Source organism: Plasmodium knowlesi, assembly GCF_000006355.2.
Source record: "Plasmodium knowlesi strain H genome assembly, chromosome: 10".
Classification (NCBI taxonomy): domain Eukaryota; phylum Apicomplexa; class Aconoidasida; order Haemosporida; family Plasmodiidae; genus Plasmodium; species Plasmodium knowlesi.
Window position 1 is genome coordinate 1,149,658 of NC_011911.2, and position 19,447 is coordinate 1,169,104.

At 43.4% G+C, this 19,447-nt stretch overlaps 5 protein-coding genes across 5 annotated transcripts; 2 read left to right on the forward strand and 3 right to left on the reverse strand.

Moving 5' to 3' along the window:
* Positions 1 to 2,560: 2,560 nt before the first annotated feature.
* On the forward strand, positions 2,561 to 4,111 carry PKNH_1025400 (longevity-assurance (LAG1) protein, putative; the record flags this gene model as incomplete). Its single annotated transcript, XM_002259698.1, has 4 exons — positions 2,561 to 2,886; positions 3,018 to 3,187; positions 3,358 to 3,595; positions 3,784 to 4,111. The coding sequence occupies 4 exons, from the start codon at positions 2,561 to 2,563 to the stop codon at positions 4,109 to 4,111; spliced, it is 1,062 nt and encodes a 353-aa protein (XP_002259734.1).
* A 528-nt stretch (positions 4,112 to 4,639) lies between these two features.
* On the reverse strand, positions 4,640 to 9,178 carry PKNH_1025500 (uncharacterized protein; the record flags this gene model as incomplete). The annotated part of the gene is made up of 1 exon (XM_002259699.1): positions 4,640 to 9,178. The coding sequence occupies one exon, from the start codon at positions 9,176 to 9,178 to the stop codon at positions 4,640 to 4,642; it is 4,539 nt and encodes a 1,512-aa protein (XP_002259735.1).
* Positions 9,179 to 12,057: 2,879 nt separating this feature from the next.
* Positions 12,058 to 13,212, forward strand: PKNH_1025600 (6-cysteine protein; the record flags this gene model as incomplete). Its single annotated transcript, XM_002259700.1, has 1 exon — positions 12,058 to 13,212. One exon carries the CDS (start codon positions 12,058 to 12,060, stop codon positions 13,210 to 13,212), a length of 1,155 nt encoding a protein of 384 aa, XP_002259736.1.
* Positions 13,213 to 13,323: 111 nt separating this feature from the next.
* PKNH_1025700 (conserved Plasmodium protein, unknown function) lies at positions 13,324 to 14,108 on the reverse strand (the record flags this gene model as incomplete). The annotated part of the gene is made up of 3 exons (XM_002259701.1): positions 13,324 to 13,528; positions 13,762 to 13,920; positions 14,062 to 14,108. 3 exons carry the CDS (start codon positions 14,106 to 14,108, stop codon positions 13,324 to 13,326), a joined length of 411 nt encoding a protein of 136 aa, XP_002259737.1.
* Positions 14,109 to 15,037: 929 nt separating this feature from the next.
* On the reverse strand, positions 15,038 to 18,628 carry PKNH_1025800 (uncharacterized protein; the record flags this gene model as incomplete). The annotated part of the gene is made up of 1 exon (XM_002259702.1): positions 15,038 to 18,628. One exon carries the CDS (start codon positions 18,626 to 18,628, stop codon positions 15,038 to 15,040), a length of 3,591 nt encoding a protein of 1,196 aa, XP_002259738.1.
* Between the last annotated feature and the right edge of the window lie 819 nt (positions 18,629 to 19,447).

The window sequence follows — 19,447 nt, forward strand, 5'->3', positions numbered from 1 at the left end:
ACTTGCACACACATTTGTGCTTTCCACAATTGGCCATTTGATGGTACCTTCTCACCAGGTTGTGCCTTCCTTTTTCCATTTTTATTTTTTTTTTCGAGAATAAGAATTCCTACAATTACACACACAAAATGTGTGTACGTGGTGATTCCAATGGATTTCCCTTCAAACGTGTAATAGGCTGACTTTCCCATTTGATGTGTGTAAAGTACCACTGGCAAAGTTCTTAAATGGGTTGGCTCTCTCTTTTTTCAGCAACACTTACAGAGGTTGTTTACTACGCCTTCGCTTTTTTCCTTGCCCCTCCCCGTGTTGCAAGGTGTTTTTTTTTTTTTTTTTTTTTTTTTTTAAATGGCCAAATTGTGGTCCCCCCTGAATGCTGTAGAATGGGGCAAGCGCTATATTGCGCTCCAGCGCACGCAGAAAAAAAAAAAAAAAAAGAAAAGAAATGCAATGCAAAGCGAAGAAGAGAAAGGGGGAAAAACGTGCCGCATAACATTGGAGTGTATTATTTCCAAATGTTTAGCGCCCATACCTCCCCCCATATGTGTGTGTACCACCAAAATGGAACCTTTAAAGTTGCCAACAATTTGCTTTTTAAAAACGCTTTAAATGTACGTACGCCCCTGTTCCATTCTATCTCTTCCGGGGGGGAGGTAAGTTATGTACAAGGGAGAGTTTATTGGTCCCCTCAGGCTGGTGGACAGGATCGCACTTGAGCAGAGGAACACATTAAGGAGATATTTTCCTTCTTGTGTGTTTAATTATTTAAAAAAAAAAAGAAAAAAAAAAAAAAAAATGATTACCCATTCCAAATGGCTGTGTTTATCATCACGCCTTATGCGACTCCTTTGGGGGGAATATGAAGACGACCCTATACACACAGGAAGGGTGAATCTATGTAAACGACGTGAAGGTGAAGCAACACTTCTATCTCTTCCAGGTGGCTTCTCCTTTTAGGACAACAGACACGTAACGATAATTTATGGGTGGACGAAACTTCTTCACAATTCACCTGACCTGTTCAGGTAAAAAAAAAAACAAAAAAAAAAAATCTTCCACATGATCGATCAATTGTGGTACGACATGCAAAGTTTGTCTCTTCACGGGATATTGCAAACGACGTGATACACACTAAAGTATGAATGGTTTTAATTTGTATAGAGTTTACGACGTCATGACTTTAATCCCCACCGGGAAAAATTGACACATGGTGAATGCCACAGCGTGTCCATTTCACTCCTTTCAACTTGTTTCCACGTGTGTGTCAGCTTAAAAGGGTTCATTTCTCCTGCACACGCACACACATATATACACACATATATATACACATATATACATATATATTTATATATTTATATATTTATAAAGGGCTATCCTCTATGTAGCTCATCATTCACATTAACTTTCACAGGGGAAAATATATAAACCACTGTTGCGTGCACGTTGAACGGGCATCCTCAAATGTGAATCCTGGTTGTTACGGCAATGGGGGAGAATTGGCCAAGGAAATTCGTTATCGCAGAAATGTTAGGACTTCTACGCTGATCAACTTTGTTTTATTTTTAATAAGCACTTGTATTAATCGGTCGTTCCACGTGTGTTCCTATACTCTGTTGTTTATTCCACTTTTCCTTTTTTTTTTTTTTTTTTTTTTTTTTTTTTTTGCCGTCCACAAGTCGGTGTTATGAAAGAAGAACGGTATGCCTCTCTCTGCGCTATATCAGCTATGGATAAAAATAAAAATAAAAAAAAAAAAAAAAAAAAAAAAAAATGTGGAAAAAGAACATACTTTACCTTTGGAAGGGCTTATTTTTGGCACCTTTCTGATAAGCCTTTTCCTTTTTTCCCGATTCATTTTTTTTTTTTTTTTTTTTTTCCCCTGAGCATGACACTTATGCATATATGTACTTAATTAAAAGCTCGTACAACATTACACACTCAATGATGCGTACATAGGCACATGCAGACCTTTACACGCAGAAAAAAAAAAAAAAACATTTTGTACCCCTCGCCTGTTGTGAAGCGGCCCTTGTTAACCCTTACATGCAACACCTTGTGCCTGCTTACGCGTCCATTTCACGGTTACGTGTTTTTACCGAGCAGAGCTTTTCCTTCACCTAACATATTTTTGCTTATCAGTTAAACGTGCACTTGAGGGTTGCCTATAATTTGTGTGTCTGTACAGATCACTAAAGAGGGGGAGGAGTCTACCTTGCGTTGCCTGTCTTAGCACCATTTGAGCGGGTCGTTTTTCGAATGTATGCATATAAGGCGCTCTTCCGCAGGAGCAACTACATTCTACACTTTTTTCGCGGGGGCACGTGTGTGCAAATGCTTTTGTAAGTTTTTCCCACGGGTGCGCACAAATCGCCGCTCAACTGGTACGCTGACACGCCACCCGATACGCCACCCGATACGCCACCCGATACGCTCATCGATACACACACCGATACACACACCGATACACACACCGATACACATACCGATAGAAGAACCCATACACTAACGATTGCCCGTAGCGACACCCGATCTCCTTTCCTAAGCACAACCAAACCGGAGGATGAAATTGGATACTGTTTTTAAATTGCTCCTAGTTGTAGTTATCCTCTTCACAGTGCAACAAATATGTCCTCTACATGAGGTGCATAGGAAGTTGCAAAATGGAACCTTGGTGTCCTGGGTGAAGGATGCATTGAGAAAACTCTCTTCCCACTTTTGTTTTAAGAGCATCAAAAGGGATATGGAGATATTTTACCGTGACAAGGATATAGTGCCGAGGCCTTGTTATTTTTTATTTTTCATCGTTAGCGGTTGCCTGACCCTGGGGGCCAAGTGGTTGATGCACAGGATTTCACACCCACTGGGAGAAGCCTGGATCCCCCGCAAGTAAGGACACGACCTTCCAACTGACGCGTCCACATTTGCATGACTTGTGTGTATGCACTTGACGTGATAGACAACGAACGCAAACCACAACCAACTTGCACGCATTTTCCCACGCGTTTTTTTCTCCTCAGAAAATGGAGCGAACGCATACGCAAGATCAAGGTAGCCAGGTTCAACCTGATGTTCTTCAACCTGTTTTACTTCACCCTCATCAGCGCACTCGGTTTTGTGGCGCTCAGGTGCCAGACGTTCTTCCCGCACGAAATGGGAGGCCAGGGCAAGCTCAGCGATTACTTTGCAGGTACACCAAGGCACCACGGAAAAAAAAAAAAAAAAATCTACATGTGGTGGATAGTGTACACGTCTATTAACGGAGAGTAGCACCACCAAAATGAAATATATTTTCTCCCATTTTTCTTTTTTTTTTTTTTTTTTTTTTTTTTTTTTTTTTTTTCTACTTTTCCCCCATAGGCTACCCGAAGCAGAAAACGTCTAGTCTTATACACTTATATTACTTCCTAAATGGAGGGTACCTGCTCACGTCTGTGTATTCCCTACTCATGGCTGAGAAGTTGCCCGACTTTTATGAAAACTTCCTGCAACACCTGTGTGCTGTTATCCTGGTTTACTTTTCCTACGGGCAGAACTTCCTCCGTGTTGGGTCCATCATCATGCTCTGTCACGACATATGCGAGGTTTTTTCGTCCGCGTAGGGAAGGAGGAAAAGAGAGAGTGGGGACATGGTTGTGCGTAGCATACAGACCGACTTTTCGCGCGCACTACACTATCGACTACCCCACACTAGTCTTATTTTACACCACACTAGTCTTATTTTACACCACACTGCATCTGTTTTACACATCGCAATGCGTCTAATTTTACTTACCTCCCCCGCAGGTGCCGCGTCTTTGTCGACACAAGACACAAAGTTGTGACCGTAAGCTCCTTCTGCATCCTTTTCTCAAGCTGGGGGCTCCTCCGCCTGTACATTTTCGCCAAGAGGTGTATACTACCAGTCCACAGAAACCTCCACATGCTTAATCCCCTGATTGGATACGAAGCCTGCGTGTGGCTAACATTTCTGCTCCTGGTTATTCTCTTAATGAATGCTTATTGGTTTGTTCTAATGGCAAAAATGTTTATTCATTTCGTTGCGAGTGGCAAAACGGAGGATATTTTGACGCGGGTGGACGAGCTGGAGGAGGGGGAGAAGAAGGTAAAGTGAGCGCATCTACGCTGGCACACTGATAGAACGATTCTTCACATTCCTTCCTCGTCTTTTTTCCCCTCCGTCCTTCTTCTTCCTCCATTTGTCCTTATAAAATTAGCATCCTTTTAAATCTGCGCAACGTATATTTATGTATATAATTTTTTTTTTTTTTTTTTATTATTTTTTTTTTTTTTTTCGCATCCTTTTTGGAAATGTGTTTGTCGCTCCTAGCCGCGCTGCTCTTTTTCCTCTAAAAAAATAAGAACCACCCAAGTGCTCTGCAATATATGTTGCATGCATGATGCGCAGTTGGAATGGCTCAGAGGAATGGATTCCTCAGTCCTCTACATGTATGAATCCCCGTATGGTATGCAAAAAAAAAAAAAAAAAATATGCAGGTTGATACACACAAGTTATGGCAAGGTGACGGATAGATCTCTTTAAGAGCATCTTTTTTTTTTTTTTCTAACAGATTGCATGATCTATCCGTCTAAAGATTACGTTGACCCTCCCTCGCCCCCTTATTTCGTCTTTTATATACACCTACTGCTTCTTTGGAGGGGGGGGCATCTTTGCCTTCTTGGGCCCCATTTTTTTCGGTACGATGGTAGCTTTTTCGCTCGTGGTAGCTTTTTCGCTCGTGGTAGATTTGGTTTCTCCCGGGGGATTCGCCTGGGCCGTGGGTTCCTTCGGGGGGTTGGTAGGGGGGGACCTCACCCCTGGCGAAGTGGTCACCTCCTGTTGGGAAGTCTCCTCCTCAGTTCTGGAATTTTCTCCCCCCTTGCATTCTTCCATTTGCGTGATCTCCTGTTTCCCCATGAAGTTCGCGTAGATGGAAGTGAGCACTGAACGATCGGGGCGTAAAATAGACAATAGCATATTTACCAACGCTGTGATAAGGGTCCATCCTTGGATGATGATATTTTTCTGATGGTGAGTAAAGGCAGACAACCTGAGATCTGCGTTGGCGAGCATGCATATGCGTTTCTCACAAACTCTCCTCCATGAAGCCCTCAACATCTGAAAGGGGTTGTATCCATTTATGTCTTTGACTTCATATAAGTACAATGGACAGTGCATTATGAGAAACTTGAGTATCGTGATGGCCTTCTTAATTCTATGTAATAATTTAAATGGTAGAAGTAAGAGGTCGCTTGGTAAGTCTTCGATAATGGGTATGTGTGCATTGAGATGATAACTCCTTTCACTAGATAACCCTTTGGAAGTGGCTCTTTCCATGAATGGTCCTCCAACAGGGACAAATGATGGGTTCTTGTTATATGCTCTGTGGTGATAGTAAATTGTATGTGTCCGTAGAATTCCCTGTACGAGGCAATGTAATACGGTAACGTTATCGTTGTTTTTTAAAACGACTTGTGCTCCATTTTCTACTAAGGTCTTTATCACCTGGAGATGCAAACCGTATACACCTAGCATGAGTGGTGTTTCCCCGTGGAATGTCATTGCATCCACTTCAATTTGATATTCTAGTAGGTTCTTTACAATTTCGTCTTGTCCGCTTAGAGAAGCCATGTGCAAGGCTGTACTACCTTCGCTATTCATTAGCTTTACTGGCACTCCACAAACCATTAACTGTTTTGCTAGCTTTCTTTTTCCCCTTATGCATGCGTAGTGAAGTGCATTGTTCATGCCTAGCAGTTTATGCGAAATAGACTTCGTCAAAATCTTCTGCACATAGTAATGTTTCACCTTGTTGTTTAGAACATCATCCGATTTACCAGAATCGAAGGTACTACACATGGGAGAGGTGCAACTTCCCTCTGAATTGCTTTTTCTCCTTGTATGATACAAAGAGAATTTTTTTTTTTTCTCCTTTAGGTCGTCACTTTTTGATGAATCTATGTCTTTGTCACTTCTCAAGGTATCTCCCCTTCTACGCTGACCAGCCGTGTCGTATTCGGTTCTTATCCCTGTGTAGAGGATGCTTTCTTCTGTTCCTTCTTCGTCTTTTTCGTCTTCTTCGTGATCGTATTTGCCCTTCCTGTTGTTGCTACCGATGTAGCTAGGCGGCGGATCCAAGACTAGCTCTCCTTCACTGTTCACTTCATATGGTTGATTCGTTACGTCCATAGGGCGTCCACCTGAAGCGGCGAGGTTAATGCGTTCATTGAGGATAACCTTTTCTTTGTACTTCCTCCTCTTGTACATCTGCTTCGCATCCAAATGTTTGAGAAGTATGGTAAGGATAATTTTCTGGTTATTGTCTAACCTACGGCTATCTGGTCCGTATATGAACTCTTCATCCTCGAGGAGGTTCTCAAAGGGGAATGGTCTTTCTAGATCATTCTTCCAGTGATGCAAATTGGAGTGTCCATCCTTCATAGACATTAATTTGGTTCCCTCTCCACTTTTCTGTGCGCCCTCCCCATGTAATAACCTGGCGTAATCAGATTCGAAATTATCCAGTTCCACCTTCTGAGATTGTATTTCTTCTAACAAAATGGGGATGTAATGAGAGTAATGGTTCTGCTCCTCAGATGGAAGGAATGAACTGGCCATGTGTAGAAGAGCATTCATATGTAGTTCATTCTTATAAAATGGAGAATAGTTTAACTTTAGGAGTACCTTTACTAATTCTACGTTCCCTACGGATGCAGCAATGGAAAGTGCATTCTGTCCATTGCCAACATATTGCATATGTTTGAATAGTTTGAAAATGTGAGAGACATATTTCTGTGTTCCATAATCTATGTTAAAACATTGACATGCCATGTAGATGGGGTAGAATGGATCTTCCTTCATAATTTTTTTTATTTGCCTATACGATTCATTTTTTTTTTGTGTCACATGGTGGTAGAACATAGTAAACTCTTCCTTCTTGTTAATGTAGAACTCTATCTCGTTGTATGGAGTGTAGAGATTGAAAAGGATGGCATATGCCCTCATTTGTTGGATTAGCGTGATTGTCAGGGTTGAATTATATCCTGTTGTTACTGCTGCATTCCAGATAGATGCAAAAATGGGTTCTATAACAGATTCTGCATCTATCTGCCCAGTTTTCATGTACAACTTGCAGTGATTGGAGTAGTCAAATGTGTAGTGAGCCAGATGTGCGTACAGGTGGACCTTCTCAAGTGAACACACAGGGAGTACATTCTCCGCTGCTATTATTGCTTTGCGTAAAAATATTAGAGCTTCATACAATTGTCCTTTAGGATCGTGTTTCATCAAACCTGCTAGTAGCGTATACACATTAAAAAGGATATGATGATTCGGGTGAAGTAGATACTGCACCTCGTTGTATATTTGTAGGAGCTTCTTCTTCGCCTGGATGATATCTCCTTGCATATACTTTTTCTCTGCGTCTTGATACTGAGCGTAGATATTTCTCTCCAAACGAATGAAGCGCCTATTTCCCTGGACGGTTAACTTCCCGCAGTTTGAGCACAGCCACCTCTCTGCGTCTCCCTCCAGTTTCCGTGCTATATCTTTAACTGTATCTTTTCCATGATCTGGTTGTTTTGCCCCATCGAGTGCATCAACCTTGCCAACCTTCCCACGTTCTTTTCCCTTACCAAGTGCGTTTCCTCCCTCCATGTTGAGTGCCTCGATGAGCGCCTCCGTCTTCATCGGGTAGATATATCCCACAATGCACCTAGGACACTTTATACTCCTAAGGTGCAAATTATTTTCCGTTGAGTCGGCGCACCTAATGCACCCACAACCGAAAATCCGAGCCATACTTCTACAGCTCTTTCTAACTCTCAGGGGAATATACTGATCCGATAAAATACTTATGCACAGTTTCCCTCCTTGCGGTATGTTACATATAGTTCTGACCGTTAGAACTCCATCTTCCCCATAATAGAAGGAGCAGGTAGGAACACAGCTGTGATGGAGTTTAGTTATTTCTGGAGAAAAAACTAATCCAAAGGTAGTTTCAGGGTTGGCTTGCTTAATAATAGAAGAAGGAGAGTAATACTTAACCGAGAGAGAGTACTGCCATACGATTAGCATAAACTCCACAAGCTCCTTCTGTTTCAGGTGAAGATAGAAGGACGAGGGAAACTCTAAAATAATTCTATTCGCTAAAGTGTTAAATGAATTAAATATATCAACTTGGTTCTCCTTAACCACTTGGTAGAAGGATTCATTTGTGAAAAGTTCCTTCAGAATGTGTTCTTCCTTATCCTTGTATTCTTTATCAATTCTTAATTTTATCAGGACACGAAATATGTGAAGTACCAAATGAATCATTAGATTTGCTTCATTAGCCGCAGACGAGATGATGGGAAGGAGTGGGCACTCTTCCATGTGTACTTTCATATTTTGTGCTAAGCACTTCCAGCTACAAAAAATATGTGTGCATGTGTGTGGATTCACTGGACATTGGTAGCATTTATGGGATAGGCTTCTTTCTCTCAAACAATGGTAACAGGTTGGATAGACGTAGTTATTGGAGAAGATGTGTTGGGTAAGTATTAGTGGTTTCACTTGAAGCACCACTTCACCTGGCTCCATGTCTCTCTTGGCGAGCGTCACATGCCCTTTGGTCTGGTTCCTTTTATCATGACTCAGTTTGGCTGACCGTTCTTCAGAGTATTTGCCACTTTCAACCTTGCTCCTATCGCTTATTTCATCGTTATCATCGCTTTCTTCATCGCCCAACTCGGTTGCGGAAGGTACGGGAAGGGCATGTTCCTTCCGCCTCTCCGCATAACATATTCGTTCCTTGTACTTGGTGGGGATCCTCGCCTCCTTGCTCACCTGGCGCTCCTCACAGAATCTCAACAAACTAGCCAGGTTCTCATTTTTACGGTCAAGGTACAAGGCGGCATAGAGTAGATTAAGAGCAGACTTGTAATCTCCTATTTTCACATAAAATTTAGTGAAGAGTTCATACGCAAGGATACTCTTAGGGTTTCTATCTAGGTAACTAGTAACCAAAGCGGAGATAACTTCCTTGTCGTTTCGTTCGTACAACTTTGGCAACTCAATTACAATATCTCTGAGCTCTTGTTTATCTTTCTGTGTCTGTTGGTTGCTCTTCTGCGTTTGTCGCTCCTTCCGGCGCCGAAGCACGCGCTTCTCCACATCTCGCAGGAGCGACACGTGCAGCATGGTGGTAAGTCGTTGCCGGTGTTGTCTCTGTTAGGTGGATGAATGAGTGAGCGAAGTGACTGTTTCTGCGATGCCCCCCCCACTGCCGTCTGTTCTACCTCTGGTGGTGATAGTGGTGGTGTGTGTGGGGGGGAGGGAAACCTCTTCCAGTGTATGCTGTCTACTCAACGTGGCATCCCACCATGCTGATGAAGGATTCGCCTCAGACGAAAAAAAAAAAAAAGAAAAAAAAGGAATGTCCCTCCCCTTATCACAAGACTCGTGTCTACTTATTTCCTCGGGTCTGTTCTGATAGGAGAAGGGTCTCACCCAGATCAACAGGACATGTCACAATATCCTATTATCCTCATGGACAAAATCCGAATTAAAAAAAAAAAAAAAAAAAAAAATTAAAGTGCAATTTGATTTTCCTGGGGTTAGTGCACTAACAGGAAGGACGCATGAGAAATTCTCCTTTACGGTCTGTAGGAGGATTGTTCCGAGCCAGGGGGTGGGGGGGCGACTGTGCCTTCTTGCCTGGATGTATGAACATCAGGATATACTATGAGTATGTGTGAGCATACCCCATGTCTGGACATAAGTTTAAATGTATACCTTTATTTTATTTTTTCTTTCCACTTTTGTTAGCTGACTTACTTGTCAAATGGACAACATATTTCCACGTACGCCAATGTAAAAAGAGATTTATAAAAAAAAAAAAAAAAAAAAAAAAAAATTAACACATTGCAGTGTGGGCAATTCCACATGAGCGAAGAGGTTGTTTTCTTGGAAAGGCTTGAACTTTGTTCTGGTTTTTTTTTTTTTTTTTTTTTCATAAATTTATTTTTACATAAATCCCGCAAGGGAATTATTCCTCGGATGCAAGCGCGATGGCTATGCTTCCATGAAACTTTATGAATGGAATTTTTTTTTTTTTTCCTGGAAAATGAATGTGCAGTCTCTTATGTCGATGAGGACTGGTGGGGGAGTGTGTGTACCTATTGGAGGAAAAACTCGCCTTGAAGGAAGAGTGCACGCGAAGTGAAAGGCGTGAGCGGGTGGGTATATGGGAAGAGTGGCAAGTTGGACGGTGGTCCGGTTGGACGACTAGGAAATTGAAAGAGGAGCTCTGACGCGCGGGAGAGGGGCGAGGTGAATATCACACACTTTGCGTTCAACCCATTTCGCATGTCCTGAAAGGGTTACCCATGTCTCATCGCATGTGAAGAAAACTATGAAAAGGAACACACGGAGCGAGACGAGCAAAGCAACCATGGCACGCAAGGAGAACAAGAAGAACAAAACGCGTACCTTATGTGTAACCGACTTGAGTCCTGCCCCCCCCTCCCGGTTCACTTGAACCATTTGTCGAAATTTAACTCTCCCCATAGTGTCCTTTTTTTTTTTTTTTTTTTTTTTTTCCGCTTGGAACCGCGCGAACGAACAGAAAGTTGACAACCCAACAATTTTATCTGTACATGTTCAGAAAATAAAAAACAGACCAAAAGGGAAAGCGACGAGGACAAGCGCAACAGAAAAAGGCTACACACTCGCTGAACCATCTCGCATTTACTTTGCCTTGGAGCTTAAACCAAACATATGACAAACACCCCGGAGACTTCTCCGCAAATTTTTTTTTTTTTTACGCATGTGATTTCGTTATTGAATCCCCCCCTCAGGTGATCAGAATGATCTGATTCCCCCCTGCTCAATCATGCGAGGAGGAGAGTGAAAGGGAAAAAAATATGATGCATGTAATTTGTATTCCTGTACCTTCATGCGTAAAGCACATGTGTGTGTGCGTGTGTGTACATGTGTCTCTCCCCCCCTCTTCCACCCTCTCAGCAGAAGCGCACAAGAAGGAGGAACTGTGCATGGACCACTGGCTACCGACAGATTAATCCTTTGCAGTGGCGTCCGCCCTCTTGCATGCATGTTCAGTGTGCCTCCAAAACTGATCCTTTTGGCGGCAACCCACAGCTCTGCAAGTGAGCAGCGCAGGGAGAAAACGAAGAAAAAAAAAAAAAAAAAAAAAAAAAGAACCAACCAACCAACCAATCAACCAATGCAGTGAAGAGAACAAAACAGAGCTGCCCGCAGGCGAAGATGAAAAAACTGATTTGACCATCAAATTTTAAAAAAGAAAAAAAAAAAAAAAGGAGATTCCCTTTTAAGACAAGCCATTTGGACGAATGCCCATTTTGAACCACTCTCTCCTTGTCCCAGTGAAGACCCACCCAAAAGCAAAATCTTCTGCGTCCCTCCAACAGAGACCATTAAGCAAACCCTGCGATAATATGCTTATCTGTCTGGAACAGTTGGACTTCTATAACGTTGTTGGTATTTCAGACTTGCTTGATTTCTGTGGCTTCCCTGAAGTTTTCATTATTGCTGAATTACTATTCCTGCTGAAGCGGCTCTTTCCCCTTTTGACATTGTCTTGACTCTCTTCCCCATCAACCTGCAAATCGCAGAGTAAGTTCCATGGATACATGTGCCCCCCCCCCCCATACACACACACACGCGAGGTGTATAGGAAAGAAAAACATGTCTATGTGCTACCTTTCTCGCCCACATTTGTCCATAACATTCTATACTCATTGCTATGCTGTTATTTTCACAGGTTACGTGAATCTCGAGGAAAAATCCCCCATAGAGACACGCCCCACTCTATACCCACGCCAAATATTCAGGCCAAATATTCAGGCCAAATATTCAGGCCAAATATTCAGGCCAAATATTCAGGCCAAATATTCAGGCCAAATATTCAGGCCCAATTTCAGCCCCCCCCCCTGGACCCCCCCACCTTCACATCATCTTCAGAAAAAATGAGACACGCCAAGGGAATTGCGCGAGCCGTGCTCCTAGCCACGGTTCTACTAGCCAGGGTGCAAGTAGCAATGTCGAAGCACCACGTGGATTTATCGAACTCAAGCAAAAGTACCTTCCTCTTGAATGTAGTTCCAGGAGATACAGTGGTATACACATGTCCATACAGTTTTAACAAAGACATGAAACACATATGTGCACGTGAGAGAGATTTCTTCGATAGAAAGTTGTTCTGCTTTGACCATGTCATCATCAATAGAAATGTTTTTCAATTGAGAGATTACGTTAGAGGAGCATACAATATTGTGAGTAAATACGTGAACAATGTATATACATCAGAGTTCACTGTTCCACCAGTTGTACTTATGAATCGACATTTCGAATGCTACTGCTATCTGGATGATGGGGGCAGAATACAGAAGAAGACACTGAAGGTACATATATCTAAAGGTATTGTCAAGAGAACCCCTGGATGCGATTTCAATGATGAGTATAGAGAAAGCACTGCCATCACAACTTTCAACAACATGAATCGAAAAATAGCTAAGGCATGTGATAGTTATCCTCGCGGTGGAGACACCATCACCCTCTTGTGTCCTGTTAATTACACTGTCCAACCGGATGGATGCTTCAATCAGGTGTATGTAAAAAAGGAGGATATACAAAATGATAAAAACAAATTGGAGGAAAGATTCAATATAAGTCGTAAGTGGGAGCAAGACAAATATAAAGTAGTTAGCATAGAGACCCTTTTTGGTAAAAAGTTAGATAGCGTGGGAGATGAAATAACCAGGTTTGCTAAAATACCCGTTACAAATGATGAAATAAGTTTTACCTGCACATGTAAGGCAAATGATGGATCAGACACTCTCATGATGAATGTATATATAAACGAGAGTTATGACAAATTCGTTCAATCCAGCCATGATAAGTCGGACCAATCCAATCAGGGCAACCCTGTCCAGTCCAATCAGGGTAATCCTGTCCATTCCAATCAGGGTAACCCCGTCCAGTCCAATCAGGGTAACCCCATCCAGTCCAATTATAATAAGTACATCGAGTCTAATAAGAGGTTCGTCTATCCTAATGATGGCAGGGTGGAGTACACGAGGCATAAGTTCAGTTCCACCAGCACAGTTAGTCGGACGGAGGAACGCAGCGGAGCTTCTTCTTCCTTTTTCGCTTACTTCGTGCTTTGTGCACTGTCGCTGCTTTTCCTTGGTTAATAGCGGAGGTTTCAAGGCAATTATACTGTTTACGTGTGTACACTTTCCACTATATGTAGTTTTTTTTTTTTTTTTTTTTTTTTTTTTTTTTTTTTTTCTCACCTACTTTGTTCATCCTGTGTGTAATGCTTTAACTGACTGCACAACATTGTAGGCGGGCTTCTTCACCGCTTTGTCAGCATTTTCTTGGCACACGTCTACCCCCGTGGTGCATGTCAAATTGGGCAGAAAATTCGAAATCTTCAAAACCTTCAGGGAAAACTGGTGGCGCATGGTTTGGCTGGGTTGCATGGCGTACAGGAGAAGGTTTAGCATCCTGCAAGGGGGGTGGGGGGGAAAAGAAAGTGGGAAAACGCGTTGCAACAAATGTAGGAACGAACATAGGGGAGCACCTCTTAACGGAGGTCTACTTTGTGCATAATATATGAACCGCCGCGCTGAGAAGGACCTCCGTTCAGGTTTTTCTCCGTTGAGTTCTGTCGGTTGAGTTTTTTCGGTTGAGTTTTTTCGGTTGAGTGTTTCTCTGGCAGCCTGTTCCCACTTGCCTACCTCAAACTGGTGTGCACAATGAAGAAGCGGTTGCACTGTGCCACTTTCAACATTTTAAAATCGACCTTGAGTAACATGGCCAGCCCGAAGAGGTCGAACACGATCAACTTCAAAGCCTTCTTCACATGGCTGACGGCGTTGACATTTACCAAGTTTATGCTGTGAGTAAAGGGGGGAAGGGGAGGATTAATAAGCATCGGAGCAATGATTAAGGGAATAGGAAACGTGGTGGTGAAGTTCATATGCCTTCCGTTCTTATCTCCCTCATGGGACGATGCTGTGTTGATGTGGATAACTAACATCTTCACCAGGAGATACACTTGGTTCGACTTGGAGGCCAGTTCCATGGTTGGATGTCACTCCGTGGGGTATGGACTAAGCCAATAGCTCAACAGCGCAAGGACTCCTATTGTGAAAACAGGGGGCAGTCGCACCGACTGAGTAGCCTCTCTTCAAATGAAAGCAAAAAATGGCAGTGTTGCCTCTTCTCTCGCAGGGTTTCCCCCTTTTATGGCGTTTTTTTTATCTTCCCCCCCAATTTGAATGGACCACATATTCGGCTTACAACAAATCCGCGCAGCAGTGAATAAGGAGTCGCCCAAAATTAGCTGCGCGCACAAGTGATTAAAAAAAGGGGGAGCTATACATGGTGATGCATACGTTCACGTAATATAAATGTGGCTACATAAACGCACGCTTGTACATTTGTACGTTTGTACGTTTGTACGTTTGTACGTTTGTATATTTGTATATTTTATTTATTTTTTTTTTTTTCCTTTTTTACCTGAACAAGCAAGGCGAAATTGCAAAAAAGCAGACTGGAAAACTGCGAACGGTCGATTTTAACAACGCGAACCACGAATTGTGTGCCCGGAAACTGCGCGCAAGTCACAGCCACGTGAAATACCTGTTTGGGTGGGTATGCTCTGGCATTCAGCACTTTATATCTTTTTGCGGTTTGATGTTGTGTGGTTAACCAAAAAAGTTATTGGGACAGAGAGAAATCACCTGCTGTGCCCCTCAACTAGCCAAACTTCGGGAGCACACACACACAAAAAAAAAAAAAAAAAAAAAAAAAAAAAAAAAAAAAAAAATATAACGCCACATGAATTCAAACAATCATATCTTAAATTAAAACGTTTAGAATTGAAAGTTGCTACATCAGAACGAGGTGAAGAGTTCGATGGTGGGGCAAAAGAACGAATGTAGTAGCACCAACGGTTGTTGTATCGCCATGGGTAGAATACGACCGCTGTCACCCCCTGCATTCTTCCAACTAGCTAATAAAGTGCAGCTTCCTCTCCGAAATCTCGCGCATGCGTTGTGCGATGATTTTCTTTGTGCGGTTAACGGTTTCTGCGTTGTACTTGTCCAGTTCATCCATGGCATCACTCAATATGATATCCTTAATGAGGTCTTCCCATTTAGAGGAACTCGCAGGCGCTTTGCTCTTCTCCAAATCAAGCACAGCCTGCACGAGTACCCTCGTCAGTCCCTTCTTATCAATCAAATTGTAAGCATGTGCTTTGGTAGCAGCACCAATGTATGTGCGAAAGAAAAAAATTGGCACGGACTTAATAAAATAATCACTTGGAAGTAATGTGTTATCATCTTTACCTTTTACGTGGTGCAAAAATACAGCTTTCATCCTTTGTGGGTATGTCCTAATCATCATTTCTCCAGCCTGTTTGTCCATATCCCCAGTGTCTCCAATCCATATGTATCTCACAAGTGAGTTTTGTTGGAGTACATACTTGTGGAGGTGTTTAAAGTTTACAAACTTCTTTTCTCCTCTTGTTTCATTCCACACCCACTCCTTCAAAGTCGAGTAGAGGATTTTGTTTTCACAATCGATACCCCAGCTTTTGATTCCTCTCCTCTCTGCCACCTCATTAAATTTCTTGTTTAAAAAAGAATCCTCTGTTATGGGCACTTGTGGAATTCTCGCTGTAAGTACGGACAACAACAAGGGTTTCGCTTCTGATGAGAGCTTATTCATGGCTAGCTCGAAAATGAACTGAAAGGACCCTGGGTAAGTTTCTCCTCTCTGGTACTGCGCATCCACTCCTCCCAAGGCGTAGTTAAAAAACTTGTAACCACCGCTAGACCGAATAGTGTCGTCTATATCAATTATCACTTGGGTGGTTCCCCATTTGAGCCTCTCATTTTTGCAGTCAATTATTCGCCTCTTCACTTTGCCGCCCGCGCCGCCAGGGGCCTCTTCACCGCCAACGGGGGGCACAGCCCCAGGAACAGGGCCATCAGCAGCGCGCGTGGAGGAGGCATCCCCCTTCCCCTCGTCTTGGCGTTTAAGTGGGTGATCACTTGGTTCCTTTGGATGGCGACTTGGTTCCTTTGAGTGGTCGCTTGGCTCCTTTGTGTGGTGACTTGGTTCCTTTGTGTGGTTGCTTGGCTCCTTTGTGTGGGCGCGTTGCCCCCTTGTCTTGTCCCAGAGCTCATTTTCCTTGTAAAAAAATTGGTAAACATCTGGGGAGGGATGCTCATCTGGCGAGATCTGCGACAGACACTGAAAGTTATTCTCATACAAATTGACATCACTCGATTTGCATACATTCTGTACAGGTGCGTCCCCACGACCGATGTGTCTCCAACTTGGATGGTCTTTTCGTACAGGTGATTCACTCCACCTTCTCCTTTCTTCACAGTCCCTGATCCCAGAGGGCCGATCCAGATACTCACTGCATAGAGAAATGTTCCTGTCGCCACCAGATCTGTTCTTCCTCTTCCCATCCTCCACGTTACATAGGTCATTAATGGCATGGAAGCATTTCTCCAGTTTGGCATCGTTGATCTTAATGGGGTTCATTTGAAAGTGCGTGTCGTCCACGAAGGGTCTGTGTTCCTCCATTTCCCTGTGTATCCTATTTGGTGATACCCTACTGATATTCGTGGGGGAATTCAGTTTGTATTTCTCCGTGGTTGTATCTTTTATGGGTTCAGTGGAGTTCGGTTTCGGGCGACTAGGCAAATCATCACTCATGCCGCCATCCTCAACGTTCTTCTCCGCCATTTTCACACTGTTAATGCCGACTCGATAGGCATGTCGGTGGGTCTGATTACTGTGGGAATCGTTCCTTTCTTCACGCTTCCCTTCGGGTGCACTCCCCCTTTTATTTGGGTGGTTCGGTCTGTCCAAACGACCATATATTTGCATATGTCTATCTACTTCTTCGTCCATATTTCGATAAGAAAAATGGCTGCTACTAAGGGATTTTTTACCAAGTGGAACATCCATGTCGTTGTGTGTCTCCCCCCTGGGTTGGTATCCCACTACGTTTGAGTAACTCTCCGAGCCGTACTTCTTAAGTGGGTACTTGAGGGTGGGGTCTCCCCTAATTTTTTGCTTATCCGTAAGAGTCACTTGAATGGATGGGAGCGCGGGGTTAGCGCTATTGTTACTGAGTGGGGAAACAGCATCGGTCCGTTTCTCCGATTCAGCCCCCCATGCGTCGTGACGACCATGCTGTTTGTCATCATCATGCTCGTCATCACTGTCATCGCAGTCACTTCCTCCACTGTTCCCTTGCATGTCTCTCCCCCTATTATATTTACCTCCTTTCTGGGTCTTCTTCTCCTGGACAGATTCCTCTATCCGGCTAATAATCCGAGTCATTCTGTTGGTAACCCCTTCGTGACACTTTTTCTCCTTTTCCTTATTGGAATTTCTGACCCGTGAGGTCGCCCAACCATCTAGGGATAACTTGCGCAAAGGAGAGTTGCCCTCATCATCACTGTTTTCCTTGCTTGAGTGAACCAAAGGCATAGCATAAAATAACCCCCCTTCACCGTATTGTTTGTTTGTCTTCACAGTGGGGCTTCCCCCCGATTGACGACTCGTTCTCTTTTCCCATTTCGCATAATTATTGTCCTCGCTGTGTTGAGGGTTAATCCTATCTGCCACTTCTTCTTTCAAGGGAGTGCGTGGCATGGCAGATATGGGAACGCCCATATGGCTATCGCTGTCATCACTGTGACCATTCGAATGGTACACTCTCTCCTTCATGTCTCCTCCCCCGATTTTTTCTAAACGTTCGTTTGTCACATTGTGAGATTTCTGCCCAGTTTGCGTTTTTTCTCTTTCCTCATCAGAGGATGCATATTTTCTCCATTTTTCCAGTTCGTTCTTTCTTGTATTTTTATCCCTCTGTGTATGTCCCCCTACTGTAATTTCGGAGGGCTTATCCTTCCCCTTTTCATGGCAAAGAGGATTCTCCCCGTTCTTGTATGTATAATCCCATGGATTTTCATTTTTTTCACTTTTGCCTGAACAGTTCAGGTAATTTGACGGAGGCGGCTGTTCTTTCCTGTCATTATCATTAGGTTGTAGGTTGCCATGAACGTTGTTTACAGGGTTACCACGGAGGTTGCCTGTCGGATTGTTATTGTAGTTACTGTTCCTGGGGGTGTCGTCCCCCCTGTTGTTGTGGCTTTCATCATCCTGAAAGTGTTCTGGTGCTGCCTGTCGATCACCCGAAATTAAGAGCGAATTTGGAAACGCATCCACAAAATGGGCAGACATTCTCTTCTCATCAATATCATCATCGTCGTCGTCGTCATTGTTGTCGACGCGATCGAACCAATGCGTGTCTCTCTTCGGGGAGGTACTATTTACGTTATTCATACTTTCGTACAGCTTGGAGTGGATCAGTTTTTCCTGCTCTTCCTCCTCGTCGTCTGTTAAGGGGAATTTTCTGTGTAACTTACTTGGAGAGCATACACTTAGATCGTCAAGGCTTATTTTATCATCTTCGGAATTTTCCTTTTCTTCTGTTTGATTTAGCCTCTTTATGTCGTCCATTTCGATACATTCAAAAGTGGGTTTTTCCTTGTCTCGCTTTTTTATCATGAGTGGAGTGGTGGGGTAGTATCGTAGTGGGGTAGTATCGCGGTGGGGTAGTATCTCGATGGGGTAGTATCTCGATGGGGTAGTATCTCGATGGGGTAGTATCGCGATGGGGGGGTATTCTCTGCCTGAGCTATAATGGCAAGCGGAGGTGCTTCACTCCTTCCCGCTTATGAGAAAGTAACAAATGATTGGTGGTAGTCTCCTCCCTTGTGAGTTACACACATGCAGTAATGGCAGAAGGCAAATCGAGAAGGTGGACGATCCACACACGGTTGGAGAGAGGAGAAAGTATCTACTGGCGTGGAGGCCTTTGCAACTATCACCACGTGGATGCGGTTAAAATTGCTTAAAAGGTGGGCCCTTTAACACACCGTGCCTACGCAAATCTGGACACAAGCCAAGTCGTACCCATGCGCATAGATTCAAAGGGGCACATAAAAGGGAAGGTCGGCATGTGAAGCGTTGCACATTGTGCATGCAATGCATATGTGTTGATCAGGGCACAGACACACTGTCTCGTAAGCGTCACGAAGGAACGATAAAAATAAGAACGAACAAAGTAGCGATCCCGTCTGAGGGTAGAACCTCTTTTGCTCTCCTCTGTTGTACTTCGCTGTACTTCGCTATACTTCGCTGTCCTCTGCTGTATACTTGGCTTTGTTTTTCCTAATAGAACTCCATCAGGGGGTGGGTTCCCTCCTCATAAAATTGGTAACCTATTCAGTGCCTCTTCCCTCGTTGGTACCTTGTTCCGTGTTGGTCTTCTCCAACTATCCTCTCTTCTTCAAGGCGTTTTTCTCCGCAAGGAGGGGCACACCA